Below are 21,854 nucleotides of genomic sequence, written 5' to 3'. Positions count from 1 at the left end.
GCAAGATTGGAAGGCACCAGAGCAGTTCATCTGATCCAGCCTCCGTGTTCAAACAGCATCATCCTACTGCACCTTGAGGGGGGACGTCATCACAGTCTACAGCTTCTCACATGGTGGAGGGGCACGCACTGACACCCCTTCTCTGGCAGCCAACAACAGGACCCGAGGGAATGGCCTGAAGTTATGGCAGGGGAGGTTCAGGCTGGGTACCTGGGCTTTTCACCCAGAGTGTGGTCAGGCATTGGGACAAGGCTCCCCAGGGAAGTGGTTACAGCACCTAGCCTGGCAGAAGCATCTGGATAATGCTCTCATACACATGATTTAATTATTGGGCGTGTCCTTTGCAGGGTCAAGAATTGGACTTCATTATCTTTGCGGGTCCTTTCCAACTTAAGACTATTCTGTGATTCTGAAAAATTGCATCCAGGTGGTTGTCCTTACAATGCAGATACGGAAAGCACATTGAGGACGACGCAAACACCGCTTTCAAAGCACCAGGTACCGAAGGTGCCAGCGCCACACGTGTTGCGTATGAGTGTGTCCACGCCTGCCTGCTCATTCCAGCAGGTCACTTTCCAAGGACCTCCACAGTGGCAGGCGACAAGTGACCAGGCCCGTCCGACACTGAAGGGCCCTGAAAGACCGGATGAGGCCAGCGGGAGGCTGCGGGCGCGCTCCATTTCCCGGGCACCCCGCAGGGAACCCGCGGCCGGCACCGAACCGCTTGTCATGAGGCAAGCGCGGGCCACGCGCATGCGCCGCCACCGCTCCGGCCGCGTCCGCGGCCCGGGAGGGAAGGGGCGGGCGGGGGAGCGGGCGCGCGCTGCCGCCGCCGCGCCTGCGCGGGCGGTTCCGGGGCGGGCGGAGCGGCGCCGAGCGGAGCCGTGGGTGGCCGCGGCCGTGCCCGGCGCTCTGCGTGCCGCTGCCGCGGGGCATGGTGAGCAAGGGGCCGCTGCTGCGCCTGCTGACCGCCATCAACCGCAGGAGGATGAAGCTGCTCATGGGGCTCGCCTTCGTCGCCTACGTCGCCTGTGAGTGGGTGGGGGCGGGTCTGGCACGGCCATTCATTGCCCGCTGGCACGGCGCCCCCGTGCCCTCCGCCCGCCGTGCGGGAGAGGAGGAGGAAGGGGACGAGGAAGATGTGGCGGCGGCGCCTCCCGCGCCCCGTTGCGCTGCCCGGTTGCGGGCGCGCCGCAGCGCGGCTGCTCCGGCCCGGCGGGGCAGGGGCTCCCCGCGGGAGGCTCCGGGCGCGGGGCTCGGGGCTCCTGCCCTGCCGGAACTTTCCCGCCTGCGGCCCTGCCGGTCTCCCCCGGCAGCCGGCGCTCCCCTGCCCCGTCCCGAGGGCTTGCGGGCACCGGTGCGGGCGGGACGCGGCTCCGCGAGTGTTTCCGCAGCCGCTCCTGCCCTCAGACCGCGCTTTGTCCGCCCCGATCGCCACCTGGTAGCGGTGAGCAGCCCTCAGGGAAGTTTTTCCAGGGTAGGCCTCGTGTCTGGTTTTTGTAAAATCCTCCCAAGTCCTTTGGGGGCTAAATAAATGTTTGTTTATTAACTCAGCGCGTAGCTGGAGTCTTGAGAGCCGGGGAAGAGGCACAGAGGTACTTTAGAAAATCTTAGAATAGCCAGTGACGGGGATGTTTATGACTTCACTTACCAGCAGTGAGTCAGATAGATTTAAAATGGATTTAAAACGCTGTCCTGTCAGCTCTCTTCCCGCTCTCTTGTTTCTTCTGTTGCAATTTTAATTTATTTTGTTTTAGCCGGTTTTGTTTTCAGACTCGGGTAGATTCTATGCGGACAGCGCGATACCTTGTCAGTTCAGGTAGGGAGCAAGCCATTCTCTTGAAGGCACACAGGTATAGGTGAGCTAGCTTTGGGGCTGAGTGTGTGCATCACATTTGAGATCCTTCCTTCGGGTTTGGGAAGGTGGAGAGGTAGAGCACAAATAATTTTGTTAGAGGAGTGGTGTTTCCTACCACAGAAACACAGCAATTCCCTTCATTGCCATATGTTATGGTCTTTACTGGACCTCACTATTTAGGTACCTCTGTTACCACTGAAGTTGTGTTTCAGCTCTGACTTTCAGGACAGTTTGTCCAAATGACTTCAGGTCCCTTGCATCCTGACAGCTTAATGTCAGTTCTTATTTTGAAGGGCTTACACGTTTTGCTAAGAGTGATAGTTTTCAAAACGAGAGTTAATAGGCGGCTGTGAAAACTGGATTTGAGTGGCAGATGACGTGGTCATTGGGACCTAGCTATTGATTATATTCCCTGGACAGTAATTGGTGTTTAGTTTCTAACTTGTAAGTAAAAGTTAGCCCTAAAGAGAAGCCTTCTGACTGCTTGGTTTTTTGGGATTCAGAAAAAAAGTGCAGGAGGAGAGGGACTGCAGGTCAGTGTGGCAAAAAAGTGGCTTCAAAAGGCAGTAAGTTGATGTCTGATGGGAACATGTTTTTTGCAAATCTAACATGCTGTGCTTTCCCATCTTTTGACCAGAGATCAAAAGTTGTGGAATCCTTAGGTGTCAGCTGCACAGTATGGTATGGTAGCAGATGCCACAGCTCTATCAGATTCTAGAGAATATTTTTTGTTTGCTTTTCTCAGGAGTAATTATTTATGATCCCATTCACCTACCCTAAAAGGGTACTCCTCACAATGTTACTGAATCATCACTACGCTCTGCTTGCAGTCAGATAATGCCTGACTGAAATAGCAGAGAATCTGAGAAAACTGAGCAGCTGGTGTAGGTGTATGTGCTGGCACTTCTTACATTCCTTCTTTCTGAAGTACTCTCCAAATGACTAAGTGTTTTTAGGCTGTGTGCCTCCTTTCCATGAATTTCCATTCAGTATTAGGGCATGGGCATTCAGACTTGCAGCACATTTTACAGGGAATGGAATAGTTGGCAAGGATATTATTTTTTTCTGAACTAGAGGGTAAGACTTTTTAAATAGTGCCATTTTGTCAGCCTGTGTGTGAAAGCCTGAGCAAATGTTTTGGGAATATAATTTAGAAAAATGTTGTATTTCATAGAAATCGTTTGCCTTTGAATGCAAATTGGTTACAAAGGTGCCTGAAGAACTCTCTGTGCGAGTTTGCAAACTAGAGAAATAACTTTTTGCATGCAGTTGAAAGGCTGTGAGCTATTTCACTCTCAGGAGTCATTGAGTGGCTCTCTTGGTAGTGTCACACAGTGGTGGATGGCTGGGCTGTTTCAGTATCTCTGCTCCCCATCCGTACAATGACTGAAATGTCTTTGTTGTGCCCCAGATGAAGGAGCTGGTCTGGACTGAGATCACCCGCTTGTGTTACAGCAGTTTGACGATGTGGGTATTCAGCAGCTGTTTGGGCCCAGCTGGAGGAGGTGGGGCACGGTGGTGGGATGGGATAGAAGCTGGCAGGGTTGCCATCACATGCTTTGCAGGTCTGCAGTTAGCAGCCTGTCTCTGAAGGAGTCCTGTTTACTTTGGTTGAGGTAGCATCATGACATGATATACACTGTTAAGAGTCATATTATAAAACCCCTAGAACTCCTTGATGGATTTCACTTGGTTCCCTAGTAGTGCTTAGAGCCAGAAAGATCCTTACTTTGGATTTGAATTAAGGTAGTATTTGATGCCTCATTTCTGTAAGTCTAATTTATATTAGTTTTAAAAAATCATTCGCTTGAAACATTGTGCTGTTCATGGTTTGTATGTATAAAAATAGAATCCAAAAGGAACATTTCTATGTAGTAGGCAATTAAAAGCTGTTGTGACTTAAACAACTGTTTTCTGGAAAAAGGAAGTGAATAAAGTTTAAAATTTACCTTTACCTTTTCTGTAGGCCCTGGGTGAAAGGGGTGATGAAGTTCCCCACTGCCCAGGTGATGAATTTGGAGATGGTGCAGCTAGCAAGCTGTCTGAATCACTCTGTAGTATGTCAGACTGCTAGTCAATTTTTTATTGATACTCTTCATAATTAACTCAGTTGACTCACCTTCAGCTCTGTCTTCTTCTGTGAACATTGCATGAGTATACTCTGCTACATATAGTGGGAAGCCTTGCCCTGAGGTTGAGTTTGCATTGCCCTTTTTTAAAGGGAAAAAAACTTCTGCTCCAACTTGCCTGTGATTTAACCCCCAGCAGAATAGTGCAGGAGTGCTAATGCTAACCAGAGTGGGGTGGAGGGGAGTGTGGAGGTGGACTCAACAAATTCTTTCAGTCATGAGCTCCACTTACATCATCTTGAAGCTGTTGTGAAACCACAGCTTCAGAGCATGAGGTGATTATAGAAGTGAAGTGGGTTTAATTGATTTTTGTTTCTCTGTAATGAGAAATGTAGACAGATCATAAAAGAGCAGTGAATTAAATCAATAATGTTAAAAAACTTCAGTGTCACCACAATATGAATAACTTATATGCAGGCTGAGAGTGTTATGTTTTTAAAAACCCCATTTGTGTGTTGGGATGTCAATACATAGACACCTTCAACTCACTCCCTTGGAAGTTTTAAGAGTATATTCAGCTTTATATGGACATGCAACTGTGCCTCAGTCGTACTGTCTTTGCAGAATCAGAACCTATTTAAGTTGTTGGAAATACACTTAGAATCTTGTAGTCAGGATTTAAAGACCAGAGCTCATCAATCTGCATGGTTTGGTCTAATCTTGATGCTACTGTAAATAATCTGCTGATGTATGACAGGGCAGTTCTTAATGCGTGTTCTTAATGAAAAAGTTAAGAGCTCTATTTTGGTAAAGTAGAACAGTTCTCTTTACTCATTTGTAGATCAAATGGTTCTCAGGAAGTGTATTAGTTGCCTTGTTCCTTTTCCAAGGGGAAAATGGAATAGTAGGGTGCTGTCATGAGACCCAAGCTTAAGACCTCATTTCCTTTGTAAGATAAGATATGGCAGAGCTATTAGAACAACTTAAAAATGAAATGTCAAAATAATGTGAGGGAAGTACATCCTGTAGTATAGTGGCCTGACTTTTCACAGCATTGTTAGTTTCCATGGTTGTTATCCTTTGTTTTATAGGATTAGCCATTTATTTTTGTCAGATTTTCATCAGCTAGGAAGAATGCAATGTTCTCTTCTCAAAATATCGAGGTGTGAGTGAGCTTTTCAGTTTGAATCTCACCAGCCCCTTGCATGCTGCTTGTCTTGCATATGTTCAAATGTTACTTAATGTTTTGTTTTGATAAGCTTTTACTTCCACTTTTCATAGTAGAAGAGCAGTTATCAAGTTGGTCCTGCCCTATTGCTTCAGGCTGTCTCAATGTTATACAGCATCAGAAATCTTCCTTCCCCAGCCATTTTTTAACTAGATGTCAGGACTGATTGGCCATGGAAGGGTTCGAAATGGTTGTGCAGGACATCAGGCTTACTGGCTGGGTTCACATTCACCAAGTTGCCTTTTGTTTGTGGGTTTATGCAGATAAGCTCACTGTTGTAAGAGCTTCCACTTCCCTGCTCATCAGGCTTGCAACTACCTGTACTCCTGTAGCTTATGAAAATTTGGTCATGCTTCAGTTGTTTGTCAGGAATAGGTGGACTCTGAGTATGCCTTGCTAGCCATGATGTTTTAAAACAATTTTTGACATCCTGGAAAAATTAATCTCTCTCTTATCCTCTCTTATTCCTCTCTTATCTCCTTTTAATATTTGTCTTTAATCCTTTTACCTGCACTTAGTATTTGTCTCTTCTGCTCCATGTGCAGGAGACAGCCCTTCATCATTGCACTCAAGGATGAACACTCCTAGAGCTTCCACCTTCTTTACCCTCTTTTTTTGCAAAGGGGAGTATTTCTCTGACATTTATATTGCTTGTCTCTTATTTTCTAAGGTTAGTTGACCAAAGCAGAGTTTGGATGAAACTGGTAGTTTTCAGCATCTCTTTTATGGACTGGAGAGAAGGAGAGGTGGGAGTTATGGCATCAATTTACCTCAAGGGGTTTGTGAAAGGTAGCTGGGAAAAGTGAATTTGTTTGTTACAGTGCTGACCATTGGGACATTCTGTGAGTCTACTGAAATCAATCTTAGCTATCACCAGATGGGTCAGTGGAGGAGCGGTGGTAAGAATGATATGCTGAAGATACAAGGCAGGAAGGAGTAGGAACAGAGAACTGGAAAAAAGACTTAATAGAAAATTTCAAGAGAATTTTCCATCTGGAAAACTAAGAACAAAATTCAGCTATAAAGTGATGATGCTAATTGCAATGTAAGAAAAAGTACCCTTGGCTACCTTCCCATGCAGTATGAAGCTCCATTAACTCTTGTAAAGAAGAAAAATTTGCATAATGTTATATCTCACAGCTGTGTGAGAGTATGGGCTTGCCAAGGTTTAAGCATTTGTTCTTAAGAGAGTGGAGAAATTTCCTGGTGATTGTGTTGCCTTTGTTTTGCTAGTTGATGACTAGCTGAAGGGTTGACATAGAGCTGCAGTAATGCTGTCCAAGATACAGAGAGAGCATCTTTCCCTTAGCAAGCCCTGTGTCGTCGTGTCTGTGATACTTCTCATGTGGGAAAAGTTCTTATCTGCTGTCTTTGATTTGGGGCAGGAAATCTTGTACTGTTGAGCAAGGCATCAGTTCAGGAGATGCAACAAGAACTATTTGCCATACAGAGGTCTGTGTAGACTTACCAGAGGGGTATTTTTAAAAAATCTTTTTAAATATTCAAGTTGTTGTACTTTCCCCAAAGCCATAATCATAAACTTCACTCAGGAAAGTGACATTTCTCAATACAAAGTTATGATTAGTAATCGTATGTTGTTATCTTCACTAATATTGCAAAATACTCTCATCAGTAAAATAATTTTCTAAAGCAAATTGACATTCTGCTGGAATTACACATGGGCTACAGCTGAGACGGTTTTTTTTATTCTTATGGAATCAAGACTATAAAAGGTGATTTGAAATATATTGGCCAAATCATAAAATGGTTTGCATTGGATGAGACTTTTAAAGATCATCTAATCCAGCCCCCCACTTCCCAGGGGGAGTGTTCTACATCTTTTAGTAGAACAGGTTGCTTAGAGCCCTGTCCAACCTCATGTTGTTTACAGGTGTGGGCCATCCACAACTTTTCTGGGCAACCTGTTCAGGCTTGCCACTTCCATAGTAAAGAATTGCTTCCTTGCATCTTACTTAAACCTACTGTCTTTCAGGCTAACACCATTGCTTCTTAAGGGTCCTCTCACTACAGGCCTTGCTAGAAAGTTTTTCTTCATTGTTCTTGTAAGCCCCCTTTAAGTAAAGCCACGGTAAGGTCTCTTCAGAGCCTTTTCTTCTCCAGGCTTTTCTAGCCAGCTCTCTCAGACAGTCCTGGTAAGAGAGGTGTTCTGTTCCTCTGACCATGTTTTGTGACCCTCTCTAACAAGTCAATGTGTTTCTTGTCCTGGGAGCCCTAGAGCTGTATGCAGGTGTGTCTCATGAGAGTGGAGTAGAGAGGAAGGATCACCTCAGTTGACAGGGTGACCACACTTCTTTTGGTGCTGCCCGGTGTTTTTGATTTGTTTTCTGAGCTGAAGGTGCACATTGCCATTTCATGTCCAAATTTTCTACCAGTACCCCCAGGACCTGCTTGACAGGGCTGCTCTCAGTCCTCTTGTAACCCAGTCTGTACTGGTACTGGTGATTGCTCCAACCCAGGGGCAGGACCTTGCACTCTATGAGGTTCATGTTTGCCCATTCCTTAAGCTTGTCCTTGTCCCTCTGGATGGCATCCCTTCCCTCAATACACTTAACAGCTTCACCTGCAGACTTGCTGAGGATGCACTCAGTGCTGTGTCTGTGTCCTTAAGGGAGATACTGAGCAGTGCTGGTCCCAGTGCACCCCTCTGATGGACACCAGTTGTTACTGAGCCCTGGGTGCAGCCACCCAGCTGCCATCTCTTGAGTAGTACATCAAAGTCATATTTCTCCAGTTTAGCCACAAGATGTTGTGTGGGAAATAATGGTTTCCTAAAGAAAATAATTGTTTTATTTATGTTATTAAATATGTACAATAATTAAATTAAAACTTTAATGCAATTGTATTTAAAAGTATTTTATTATTTCCCTTTACATATTCTCCCTTTTTGTCAGGTTTGTGTCTGGAAACTAAAACCTTATTTCTTCTAGGAGACTGAAGTTGCTGAGTGACTGTTGAGAGTCAGATTTAAGCAAAAAAAAAAAAAAAAAAAAAAAAAAAAAAGAAACCCAAACCCTTTTTTGAATGCTGTTGCATCTCTCTGAAATGGAAAGTTTGAAGCAATTCACTTTGGATGTTCAGAGCATACGAGTTTGCTCTAAAAATTCTGATTATGACTATATCTATTCATATTATTCCTGCAGGCTGTTTCTGTTGATAGTGAAATCTATTTGTAACAAACATCATCTTGTAATCTCTATATTTTGTGGAACAGAAGTTGAAATGTGGCTGATACAGGGAAGAATCTCTGTGTTTTCAGCTAAATCTATTTAGACAAAAGTTTGTATAGAAGTTTCTTTAACAGTCCTGAAAATGCAAACAACAAAGCAATTGGGAAAGAATATGGTTTTAAAAGAGATTGCATCTGTTTTGGTACCCTATGGACATCATGGTTTTGATTTTTAAAATATCTGTTTTAAAATGTACGTGATGCTGAAACTAGTGATGTCACTAATAATTTCAGATTGAGTGTATATTACTGTTGAGGGCCTGTGGTAGTTTGTGACTTGATTTTAATGTCATTTAAAGAGACCCAGAAAGGAGGGATAAAGATACAGGCTTCTTTCAGGATTGTGTTTTTTCCCACCTTTGGGTTGTCACAGAGTTGTTTTCTGGTTCCTCAGCCTGTTATGGATGAATTAATGATGGCATGCAAGGTTCTCTTGGTGTAGTAACCTGTATTTGATAGAAACCTGTACAAAAAGTATTATTGCAAAGATGACAAATTTAAAGAATATTCAGATGAAAACATACATCCAATTCCTGTGTTTGGAGGACCTGGAAAGGGAACGCTTGCTATGAAATGCAGCTGGTTAGAGTTAGAAAGTCTGACTGTGATATTGAAGTGTACATTTAATAGTAGATGCTCAGCAAAACCCTAGCCAAATACTTGGGGTTTCTGTTGTATTTTTCAAGTGTGATTTAACAGATTTTATATCTTGTGTTGTTGTGATTTGGTTTTTTTTTTTTTTTTTTGGTTTGTTGTTGTTGTTTGGGTGATTTCTTTTTTTCTTTTTTTTTTTTTTGGTTGTGTTTTTTCTTAATGTAGGCATGGTTGGTTTGTATCCAAAGGATAGCTCCTGGACTATTCCTTTGCTATCAGTATCCCTGTCATTGCAGTCCTCTGCATTCAGCATCATTTCAGAATGGGGCTTCTCTAGAAAAACTAAACAAACTTTTAAATTTTCAGGAATGTAAATATATTCAGTAGGAACAAAACCAACACTGAATTCTTTACTCATATATGGCTAATTGCCTTTAAGGGAGGTTTGAGATGTCTTGAAAACCTACAACAATTTTACTGTAAGACTGTGCCTGCCAGGTACTTACAGCTTAATCTCAGTGGCTGGGGAAAGCAACAAAAAAGTGTTTGGGTTTTCTACAAACCCTGAGTGATTAATGTTTAGTCAGATAAATGGAAATACCTCTTTAATAAAAATACCGTGATTGCAGCATTAAGAAACCTTTTTTTTCTTTTATTTATTTTATTTCTTTTTCTTTTTTTAAAACAGGCTATTTTAGAGAGTTCTTCATCATTTTACTCAAGAGATGATCCTTGAGTCCTTCCCTGGAAGCCTTCACTTTAAAGTATAATGTCTGTGGGAATGATTAATGATTAATGTGCTTTACTCTTCATAGTACTTGCAATTAATCCTTGCAAAAATGCTACAATAAAAATTATTTCTTTTTTTTGTGAAAAGGATGCAACGGGGAAAAAAACACCTCAAATAGGTGTAGTCCTATTTTTACTCTTCCAACAGCCCATTAAACCAGGCTCCAACAATTCAGATATTCTGCTCACTTCCCTAATGCCAATTTACCATGACCTTAATCAGTCATTGGGTGAGGTTTACAATCCGTCTTTGAAAGTAGAACCCGTCTCCTTCTGTTGTAGGTGAATGTCTGAATTGTTAAGATACAAGTCATGCTTCTTCCAGTGAATGATGAATTCTTCTCTTGCACAGAGTTTCAGTAGATGGCAGGAAGAGTATATTTATGAATGCCTTCTAGTTGGATAAGTTGGAAGTTCTTCACAGAGTATGTTCTGTGTGGCTGTGGGGGGTGAGGATGTTAAATCTCTACAGTCTGAGAATTGGCACAGGACTATTATCCTGGATTAATACCTTTTGGCTTAAAAGATTTGGCTTTAGACTTGAATTTTTAAAACTGGCTTTTACAGTGAAGTTCTGGGTTGTGTTAGTGTTTGCTCAAATTTGGTCCATTAGGAGTCTCATGCTTTTGAAAGCTGGGTTTGTGTAGTGCCTAATTCGTGACCTTGCTGATGTGGAAGATTTTTTTAACCATCTGTGTTTGCAGCTTTTGGGGCCTGAACTTGATGGGCCTGTCAAGTGGTTTTGTGATGCCTGTAAGGATTTTCATCTTGAATTTAGGCTTATAATTTTCATCATTCTGCTTGTGGATTTGGACCTACTTACCTCTGTGTTTCCATGATTCTTGCCTGAGTGTCAAACCAGCATTGACTTGACCTTTAGGGCAAGGAAATCCTCTGCGAGCCAGGCGTGATTCTGGTTCTGCTGCTGGGTAAGCACGTTATATAAACAGCTCTGTATTTGGAAGAAAAACAGCCAAACCTTATTTCCACTCTTGTACAAAAATGTTAGCTCTGATCCCTTCAACCTTGGTGTAAGCTCCATGGGAGCACCAGTAGCCAAAGAGGTCCTTTTGAGAATTGCACATTCAGAATCCTTTATGAAGGCAGTCAGTATGTTGAAGTGAGTTTTTCCAACATCTCTGTACACATGAGAGACTTCAGGGTTCTTCATATCTCTCTGTATGATAGTTCCTGAGTGATAAATTTTGCAAATTTTTTTGCAGTTTTTTTTTTTTTTAGCAGTACCCAATACAATTTGTAAAAGTTTAATGCAAGGTCATGTTCTCCTGCAGAACTGAGATATCTGAGATATCAAAAGCAGTGTTTCTGCAAGGATGTGAATGCCTTTCTGAGCTTCCCTTCCCTGCTGTGGACACTGAGCACACACAAGTCACATGTTTTCTTTAGGAAGCCAGTTCCTTGTGTGCAATGTGGCTTCACTGTCTTTGCAACAAAACTGGGAGGGTGGTATTTCTTGCAACTGGCAACTCCTTTTTTTTTTTTTTTTCCTTCAGTCAATTCCTACTTCACCAGCTAAGCCAGATGCTTCCCGCCACTGCATAACCACTTACATTCTGTTTTCTGTAGCCCAGAAAAATCATTCTGTGTAAGTGTAGCTCAGTCCTGTTTAACTGAAGAATTCTGTACCTGTTACCGCCAGATTGTCATCACTCATTGAAAGAAAAGTGTTTTTTTCATTAGTGTTGTCATACATAATTCTAAAATCCTAGCCAGAGGGTGAATAACTTGAATTTACTGTGCTGAACACTGTATTCCGTTTTCACCACATTAAATTTACTTTATCTAGTTAACACAAAATCCAGGTTATTTAAAAATTCAATTGGATTTTATGGGTCATTTGTTGTAATATAATAAAGCTTCCCTATCTTTCCCCCAGAAGATGACAGGTGGTTTTATGGTAGCACCACAGATAACACAGAGCCCTCCTACAGTTTATTTCTTATTCTGTCATGGATTCCTTTGAGTTACTCGTGAGTTACTCAGCAGCACTCAGCACTTACAAACAGTTCAGTAGCTTTCCCATCCCCTGAAGGCTAGAACAACTGCATTACTGAATCCTTATTTGTGTCCTCCCCACTCCTCCTTCCTGGGAATCTCTCATTTCTCCTGCCTGGAAGGTGCCTGTGACTGTAGCAGTATTTTTTGTTTTGTTTCTGTAACACCTTATCCATGAGCTCATTGAGTAATAGTGATGGAAATGTATGTGCAAAGCCTGAAGATAGGCAAAATATTTTACAGCTTACAAAATCTGTGGACACTTTAGAAATTTTCTGTATGTATGGTAATGCTGTGTATAGGCTACTCCCTAAGACCCAATGTGATTTGGTCCTTAGCTTGAGCCTTGTCTCTTAAAGAGCAACTCCAGAATGATTTTCTGGGGATGTTTGGAGTATATTTCTTGTGTTGCTTGTTTTGCAAAATCCCTTACATAACTGTTCCACGTTAAACTTGTTTATCTTGATGATGCAAAGTTGTCGAGTGTTCCTTGTCAGTGTAGCCTGGTTTATGGCTTCTAATTTTTTCACTTTAAACTGCATTCTGTTTCCTAGTTGAAAGTTAAAAGTAAAGTCAGTGTTCTCATAGTCTTCCTATAATCTCCTAAGCCCTGACCAGTTACATCTTTTGGTCTTTGATTTTTATATTGTGATTTATCTTTCTATCAAACTTTTTCCATACAAACAGTAATAAATGAGTTTTGTTTGCTTACTGAAGCATTGTAAGTGATATTGCTTAGGTGTCTTTTGTGTTTACATCACATTATATATGTATTTAGACACAATTGTATGTGCATACAAGCACTTGCTACCTTTAATGCAGGACTCCTGAGGCACCTCCTTGGAGTGGTTCAGCTCTAGTCTGTAGTGGCCAGTCTTTTGTCACTCTGCAGTTTCCAATTTGTGTGGTTCAGGTCCACAGGGCTGGTTTCTTGCTCTTGTCATTTTTTCCAGTATCCTTAATAAACAAGTTGAGTGTTCTGATTCATCCAATCTGTGTGCAATCCCAAATTACAGGTTAAATAATTTCTGTGTATTTTTTTACAGTCCCATGTAATCTCATCATAATTCCACCCATACTCTGAAACTGTGTTCTAGACACTTACGTATGGGAGGTGTATATGTAACTTGGTTTGTGATTGACATACTTAATATTGTCTTAAATTCCTTCTGATAATAATAGGAAAAAATTACTTCAGGTACTGCTGTATGACATTGTAATGTTTTCTCTCTTCTTATTTTCCAGCTGTATGGGGAAACTTTGTCAATATGAGGTAAAGTATAAAATTTTTGTATTGACTATCCTTATGTTTAATAAAATTAACTTACTTTCCTATCAATATATATAAAGCAGGGAGAAAAACAGCAGCTCACGCTGTTGTTTGGGTGGTTGCTGAGCAGCTGATACCATTTTTTTTTAAAATACAAATTGTTCAGTCTCAAAATTATTGTATATTTGCTATAGATCTCATCTGGAATTTTACTGGCACTTCATCTGCTTTTGTTTGCACAAATTCATCTTCTGATTTTGGCCAGTTGGTTGGCATACCTGTTTGTATAGGCTTGGATTCTGCTTTTCCTTAGCACAGATGTGACTGTATCTCAGTGATAATGTGGGCTTAAATATTGAAGAGCAGCACATTCTCCACTGCTTCCCATTATTAAATTTCTATACCTAGAATCAGAAATGTTCTTTGGAGAGTTTTTCCTCCTCCACAGTTAATTGGTAGAAAATCTGATTATTTAACTGCTGAAAAGCAGAAAATCCTGCATTGTCCTCTAGAATTTTTTTCCTTTAGAAACAGAAAGACAATATGTATGCAGAACATGCAGATTTCCACATTTCTGCTTGCATGTGAATTTGTCCTGCAGGAAAATTCACTGGGAAGACACAGCTGCAAAAGAAATAGAAGAGAATGTGGCGACAGCTTATTCCCTACAGCAAAGTCATTGTGTATAGAGGACAGAATATTTTACCATGTTGTTTTGCTAGTAAAGGATTTTGGTTTTCTGTTGCCACTTCTAGCAGCATGTAGTAAGGAAAGATTGAGACAAAATAAGAATAATAATAATGAATTTTGTCTAGGCTCTAATGCCCCCATGACAGCTTACCCTGGGATCTGTTCCTGTCACAGGTGGTCCACTCTGCTCCTCTCAGAGTTTCCCACCCTTGATGCAAAGAGTGCTCAGCTGTCAGGCAAACAGCTGCTGGGCTGCTGTGGGTTGCAGATGGAGATATCAGTTAGATTACCATGTTATCATGACCAGTGAACTATGGCAGCTTAGCAGCTGTTACATGAGCAGCTGAGCATTTCTTAACAAAGGACAAGAACCTCAGAGAGGGGTTTGAGGAGGACAGGTGGGTGTGGGATCCTGATATTCCTGTTTATTTCCTGATAAGCTGTTTTTAAAAATTCTGCCGCTAGCTGCCTCTGAATTCTTATTTGAGATGTCCTTTTTGGAGCTGTTGAGGGTGAAAATTATTTCTGAGGGACTGATGTTGGTCCTCAGCCAGTAGGATTGTCTTCATTAGGAGGAAATGCCCATGAAAAATTAGGTTGCAGAGTGAGTTGCAGGATTTTACTGTGAGTAAAAAACAGTAGGAACTATTTTTGAGGGGAACTTTTTAAATTCTGAGGGGGTTTCCATATTTTCCTTCCTCACTTACAAGAGAGGAAAGACTATGTTCCACAGTTGTTTGCATAGTTTTTTGTAAATTTCTGTTACTTCGGTAAACATTTTCAAAATCCTCCAGGATAGCTTAATACCATTTCCTCATAGTACATTCATTCAACATTAGCTTCAGGGTTTTTATTGCCACTAGTGCAATAAATGACAACTTGGTTTGAACAGATGGTTCAGGGAATGTGTGTCTTACTGTTGGAATTTACTGTATTCTTTAGAGATACAAATGAATCTGGTCAGTAAGGTCTTTGGCTCAGTAATAGGCAGTTGACTTTCTTAAAAAGTGAGAGTTTTACACAGGGTTATGAAGGGAATCATTGCTTTAACTTCTAACAGTGTGGTATATATATATATATATATCTGCTTAACAAAGGATCTTCTGTTTCTCTAGGTGCAATGAGTTCAGGTCCCAAGTAAAGGAGCTCTGTTTTTCACTTGAAAGAACTGCATTTTATGTTGGATACCCATGATTCCTCTAGTATGCAAAAACTTTAACTACTGTGAGATAAATAATTCCCCTTTCAGAAGGTTTAATTGAAAAAAACCCCAAAAACATAGTAACACAAATGTTAGGAAAATTGCATAACCTTGATACAAGAGGTAGAATTTAAAAATACATATTCTACATTTGTGAAAGTTTACTCAAAAGTGAACATAACTGAGACAATTTACCCAATTTGATGCTAAATAAGACCACACAGATTTGTGTAAGACACTGGCCTTTTTAGACAGTATTCTATTTTCATGAGTTACCACAACATACTTCATCCTTGGCCTCATGTCAAATGAGTAACATTTGTGTGAGAAGCCAGTATTGCCCATCAGGCTGTTACTGAAGATGTGGTTTAGTGCAGTTGGGGGTTTTTCCCATGTGTTTGGCAAAGTTCAAAGTCAAAGTGGGATACATTTGCCAAAGGGAAAAAGTGTCAGCATACAGTAAACAGAGACCCTCAAAGAGACATTTTGGGTCTTTGCACAGTAAATTTGCACCCAAAACCAGTAATTAGACACTTTTCTAAAATACAGGTAATTTTCTATGTAAAATGAGTGTCATTTTTATTTGTACTGGTTTTTCTTGTGGGCTTGGTTCACTTTCTGCCGAACTGATGGATTTCAATGGAAATTAGACCATCCTCTTTAATTTGTTCTAATTATGTTTTTGAAAAATACTAACTTGAGGTGCTTTGAGAATGCTGCTTTAATATGATGCAGGTGCAGTGGAGCAATTATTGCTTAGGTGTGGATTATTTTTTTTCTTTTCTTGCCCACAGGTCTCTTCAAGAAAATGGGGATCAGAAGGTGGAAAGTAGAATAGAGGAGGTTAGTTTGCTAATAGTTGTAATCTGTTTGGAGTACTCCATTTTACTCATTTCATGTTGAAGTGGTATATTTAGTTGTATCTCCTTACTCTTGATTCTGCTAAAACCAAAGCATTGGATTTTTGTCTGGACATAAGTTTTTGAACTATTCTTTGCTCTGGTGGAGTTTCTAGCATTGATCTCTGACTCCACTTTATTTTCATTAAAACCTTTCTTGATAGTGATGGATCTGCTGATACATTTGCTGCAGAGACTATGGTAGAATCCTCCCAAGAACTGTTTTATTTGTAACTTTAAGGATGTACACAAATTCGTTCCTCTGACTGCCTTACAAAATGTGAAGTATTTACAAGGCGCATTACAAATTTGAAGGTGCCTAAAATTGCTTTGCTTTGTTCTTAACTAGTGAATAAATATAGCAATGTTTGTGGCTGGGAAGGGTGTGCAGTGCCAAGGCTTTAAGCACAAGTCCTGACAATTTCTGGAGTAGATATGGGGACTGAACTTACTGGTGGTTCAGGACTGCTGTACAATACCTCTGAATTTCCATTTCAGCCTCAGTTTATTGTGAAATATTGAGAATGTGTGCAATGGATGTTTCTCCAAATGTTTCAGCCTTCCAGTGTAATAACAATAAAACAAAGTATTAAATGGATAGAGAAGTCCTTGAGCTCGATACCCCCTTACCCTTGTTGTGGGTATGTGTTCCTGTACTAGTGTAGCCTGGTCTGCCTAGTGTCTTGTATTCCAGCAGGTTTGTATAGCAGTTGTTCCTCTGAACACAGTGAGCAGCCTACTGAGATTGCTTAAAGTCAGTGGAGAGCCTGTTTTCTTAGTTTGCCTTTTGCATTCCTCTTTCTCTTTTTTTTTTGATTGGTTTGTTTGAATTTTAAAAAAAGAGATTCTGATAAGTGTTGCAGCAAGCATTGTGAAAATTCCAGTTGTTTAAGAATGATGAAATATTTAAAATTCAATGTGTAGATAAGAGTTACTGTAAGGTCTGAGAAGGTGGATGTTTCTGGATCTTATTTTTAAAGTTGCACTTGTATAATGTCTTACACCATCAGAATAACTGTTTCAAGAATTTTTTGCTATTCCACAGAGCTAAATATTTAATGAATATAAATGATAACACCATATTATTTCCTCTTAACATGAATCTGCAGTTTTATTCAGTTTATGAAGTTACTGAATTGTCTAGCTCTAACCAGAAGTATTTGTATAAAACAAATTAATGGTGGTTGCTGATGTGCTGCCACTTAGTACCAGTTAGAACCTCTGACAGCTTTCAACTTATGTACAGCCCAAGAAGGTAAATTTTGTGACAAGGCTTTAGTAAACTTAAAAACAAGAGTTCAGAGACTCCTGTTGAAATCCAGCAGGACTGTTAGAAATTTGGGTCCTGTGATAAAGATATTGAAACTGATGCCAGCCTAAATGATTCTCTTTTCTAAAGCCGTGAAAATGCAAACAGAAGTCTTGGTAGGTGAACTATATTTTCTAACAAATTTCAAGATTCTATTAAGCCTAAATATAACCTCAAATCATGATGCAGAACATACTTAGGTATTTAAATGTGATATATCTTTGAATTTGCATAGCATGTTCTGAGAGAATTACAGACATTTCACTGGAGCTAATGCCCCTCTGACTGTGTCCTCTGTGTGCTTGTCTGTTGTCCATTTAAATAGTTGATGTTTCAATTACTGTCCCATTGTTGTGTTGCTGGATATAGATTACCTTTGACAACCTCAGACAAGTCACTTATGACTTCACTTTGTCAAATAGGAATCATAACATTGGATGTCCTTGTCAAGACTATGGTACTCATAGCCTTGAGATGTTTTGTTTTCAATGGTAAGTTAAGGGATTTCATATCACACTTTTCTAGGTGATTTGATTTTTGGTGGAAAAGGTTCAAGGGTTTTTTATGTAAAGGAGGCTTTGAAATGTAAGTTTCTTGGAGTGTCTTCAGTAAAGAGCTCCATAGGAGACTGCTTGCATGATTTCTGCTCTAAGGCAACTTCCTATGTGTGTCTTTTGTGATGTGAATCCTATTTTATTCTTCAAAGATTAAATGTTTTTCCTTTAATTTAGGTTGTTGCACCTCTAAGGGAGAAAATCAAAGATCTGGAAAAAAGGTATGTTATCTGCTGAATTTGGGAAGCAGCTCAAAGGCACTTTTTTTCTGTAGCAGTCAGTTCTGCAGTTATAGGCTTGAAATAAATTGTTGGAATACCTCGAGAACCTTTGATTTGTTGTCATTTATAAGTGAGGGCAGGGCATTGAATGCTGAGGCATTAAAGGTTAAGCTATTCTGGCTGATTGATCCTACCAGATCAAGCTGGGCATGCTGGGCTCTGTAAAGTTCAAATCCAGTGGAGGTATTTGCTATTTGGAGTCCAGGTGATGAATGGGTTACTGTGGTTTATGTCTGCTAGGACATACTGGTTTCATCTTCAAGAGACTTAAAGTGTGTTTTACCACACTTTTCCCATACTTGTGGTTGGTTACTCTGCTTCAGCTACTGTGCAGTGACTTGCTTGTGCATCTTAGCCTGTGTGTGGGCTTTGGATGAGCCTGGCTGACCTGCTTCTCTCAGGATGTGTAAGGGAATGTGTTAGCCCTCACACTCTGCCTGCTCACCCTTGGGTCACATCAGTTCTCTGATCTGGGTGTCCTCCTGGACAGATGATTTCATCACAGAATGAGGTCTGGTATGGCAGTGGGAACTGTCAGCTCTGACAAGGACATGCTGCTTTTGCCAGTGCTGTAGGGTTTTGCAGGTGACACTGTTGGTGTCCCAGGCAAAGCAGAGAGTGCTGCATTCCAAAGGGTTAAGACTGGACTGTCCAAGCAGTATCAGTAAGCCCTCGTGGAGTATTGCCTACTGGTGGCTGTGCCCTCTTCCTCTGGAGAGGGGGCAGAATACCATTGCTGCTGGCCAGAGGTATGCTTGACACCTGCAGTACTTTGGTGTTCAGAGTTTTGTCTTGCCAGTGAGCAGCTGCCCTTCCTCCACCCACCCCTCCTGGGCTGTAAGGAAAAAAAAAAAATTCAGTTATGTTTTTTACAATTGATTTGAAAGGTTCAGTGACCTGCCACATCCAATTTATTTCAGTGAGAATACTGAGCTGGTTGCTCATCTCTTAATATGCACATGAACTTCATAGGTTGAACTAGGTGTATATTGGCAATGTGAAACAAATTGTCAAACAATTGGCAAATGTGAAACAAAGTGTCACCACCTTGCTATTTACAATATTAAATTGATTTATTTAATCTTTGTTGATAGTTCAGTAAGCCTTCAGCTTCAGTGGTGGGTAATCCAGGTATTTTCTTCTGCCATCCACAGAAGACCTCTGTGGGAGGGTATCCTGATTGGCTCTTGTTTATTAAATAATTGTTGTATTTTTTCAAATGAGCAATGAGTTTTTGAGTAGAACCATTAAGTTAAAACTTCTCCTATAAGCCATATAAATACTATAAATACTATTTTCATGTGTATTGATAAGTCTTGTTTCAGAACTCTAGGAAAAAGGAGAAGGAATCAAGATATTTTTTAGCTCTGTATGACCCAATCTGGAGATTATACTTTGACAAAAAGGGTGGTCTTATTATTGTGTTTTTATTATTTTTCAAATAATGTAGCCCTTTACCTCTGGTTTAGCTGAGTGTGGGTTGTTGCAATTAATATTTTTTAAATTTTATATCTGTGTGAAATGGCAGTAAATGACTACTCACTGTCACATGCCTGAAAGCTGATCCTGCTTGCAAAGCTTATTCTAGTGTCAATATTTTCTTACTTCATAAGCAGATAAAACTTGAAAGCAAGCCATCTTCATGCTTTTGAGAAGCAGGAAAGACAAGAATTCCTTAATGCTAGTCTCATGACCAGAGATTGTTTAACTGAAGCTAGACCTGTAAAGTTTTTATAAAGAATTTGCGCAGCAAAAGCATTGCCATGTCATCATCAAAGCAAGCATCAAGTCAAGATAATCTCTGTTTTGTTGCCAAAAGGTTTTTGGCTGCCAGACTCTATCCCACTGCCTCTAAACTGCTACTGGTGTAATAGAAGGAGCAGAAATGGTTGCGAAGTCCTTTGGCAGCAATATGACCCCAGGCTGGATTACTACAACCTTAAAATAGTGGTCTTCAGAATAGAGGAGAGAGACTTGCCTTGCATCTTGTTATTTGGCACTTAAACTTATTTTGAACTCAAAAAATCTCTTGTTATGAGTGAATTTTCCTCTCTATCTCAGAAAGGATAAGGATTCCACATCTGCATTGTGCTTGTGCATTGTCTTTCATTTCTTCAGCATAAATCAAAGAAATTGTTAGTGACCTGTATAGTGATGTAAGGCAAGTGTACGTAGCTTCTTTTTCAGTCTCTCTGTGTGGTTAACATTGGAAGGTTCCATTGCCATATTTCCCCTATCTGAGAAACTGAAAGCAGCTTTCATGCTGTGATGAAAATTGGATAAAGTATTGAAGCATCTGTGCTCTGGTGCTGAAGAATTCCTGTTGAGCCAGTACTGCAGGTTAGAAGCAGAGGAGGAGGGGGTGCTTCAGGATCACAGTTGTAGGGTCAGTTCAGTGAGTAGCTTTTGGTGAGGATAAGAAAATGTAACTTTTGGCATTTTTGGCTCTTGCATGCTACACCAGGCTATCTCTCACCTGTGGACTTACTGGAGGAGAAGAGTAACCACAGCGTGTCCAGTGTCATGCTGATGTTTAGTTTGAGGGAAACCTGAGCTATTGAATTGCTAAGACTATGAAGCTAATTACTGAAATAAATAAAATTTACACCTTCTTTCAGAAGACTTTGTTGCAGAATGCGTGCCAGGGAGAGAGAGAAGTTCTTCTAAGGTTTGAAGCATCAAGAGCTTGAGAGAGCACTTAAGATTCATATGTTGCCTCATTTTATTTTATGGTGGTTTTGGTTTGATTAAGTTCTTGTAAAGAAGATGCAAAAATTAAATTACTAGCTTGAAGATCATGAAATAAATGGCAGTCTAGCATGTCTAAGAAAATTAAGATTGGTTTTTATACTGAATAAAGACTCTTGTGGAAATTGTTAAAATATATTAAAATGTGTTTTTTCAACATTCTGATTGTAAACTTTATATTGATTTTTGTAAAACTTTAAAGCAAATTAAAACTTTATATTGTAAGTTTCACATTGAAACTTCAAGAAGTGTTTGAAGTCAATGTGGTAAGTCAACAAAATGTGTTCGAGAGCTGTTAAGAGGGTTGTTTGCCTTTTAAAACTTTAAAAAGAAGGCATCCAGTCACTGCTCATGTTTTATTGTTTTATTCTCTTCTGATGTTATGCCTGACACTTGTTCAGCTCTCAAAAGATAAAAGTCAGGTGTTTCATTAAATAAAATCAGGGGTAAATTTTAAAAGCACTGTATGCAGATGAATTTTGATATTTTAGCATGCAAAGGCATTGTCTTGTGTTGACCCAGATTCTTTTTTAGAATAAAGGACTAAATATACTCTTAGCAGAACTTTAAGAGTGGAAGATTTTCAGAGTAGTTTCTTATGCTGCAAAGAGAGGTATTTGAAAGAAACCAGGCTGAAACTTACTTTGTTTTTCTTCTTTGTTTTGAAATGTTCCACAGTTTCACCCAGAAATACCCACCAGTGAAATTTTTATCAGAAAAGGATCGTAAAAGAATCCTGGTAAGTTTGTGTTTACTCGGAGGCTGTTTTGGGGAAATACCAAAAAATTCTGTGGAATGTAATCTGTTTTGTAGGATTAAAGATACGAGAAGGGATGAAGGGAATTACCTTGGCTGTCATATGTGTTGCACAGGTTTTTTAGGGCACTGCTTCTCTTACTTGTGTTGATGTTCTCAAACTCAGCATATGACAATACATGTGGACTCTGCTTTGGAAGTGTGACTTGCCAACTAAACTGCTTTTCCCTGTAACTTCTCAGAATCCCATTGTTAAAGAGTCTTTGTGCTCTCAGATGGCTTAAACTTTCAGAGACTGGGAAACTTTTAATGCACATCTTAACAGGAACCTTGTGTGTCCAAATT

The 21,854-nt window shown here is 40.3% G+C and overlaps 1 protein-coding gene across 1 annotated transcript in view; it reads left to right on the top strand.

Moving 5' to 3' along the window:
* The first annotated feature begins 879 nt into the window (after positions 1–879).
* Positions 880–21,854, top strand: part of UXS1 (UDP-glucuronate decarboxylase 1) — a 54,935-nt gene continuing 33,960 nt past the window's right edge. Inside the window, exons 1-5 of the mRNA XM_063149855.1 lie at positions 880–1,031; positions 13,047–13,074; positions 15,757–15,805; positions 17,902–17,945; positions 21,432–21,492. Of these exons, the coding sequence (XP_063005925.1) occupies positions 935–1,031; positions 13,047–13,074; positions 15,757–15,805; positions 17,902–17,945; positions 21,432–21,492 (279 nt within the window). The 5' untranslated portion in view covers positions 880–934. The remainder of the gene's footprint in view (positions 1,032–13,046; positions 13,075–15,756; positions 15,806–17,901; positions 17,946–21,431; positions 21,493–21,854) is intronic.

Source organism: Melospiza melodia, chromosome 2, assembly GCF_035770615.1.
Source record: "Melospiza melodia melodia isolate bMelMel2 chromosome 2, bMelMel2.pri, whole genome shotgun sequence".
Taxonomy (NCBI): Eukaryota; Metazoa; Chordata; class Aves; order Passeriformes; family Passerellidae; genus Melospiza; species Melospiza melodia.
Note: the sequence above shows the minus strand (reverse complement) of the source record. Positions and strands in the feature narration are given on the sequence as shown.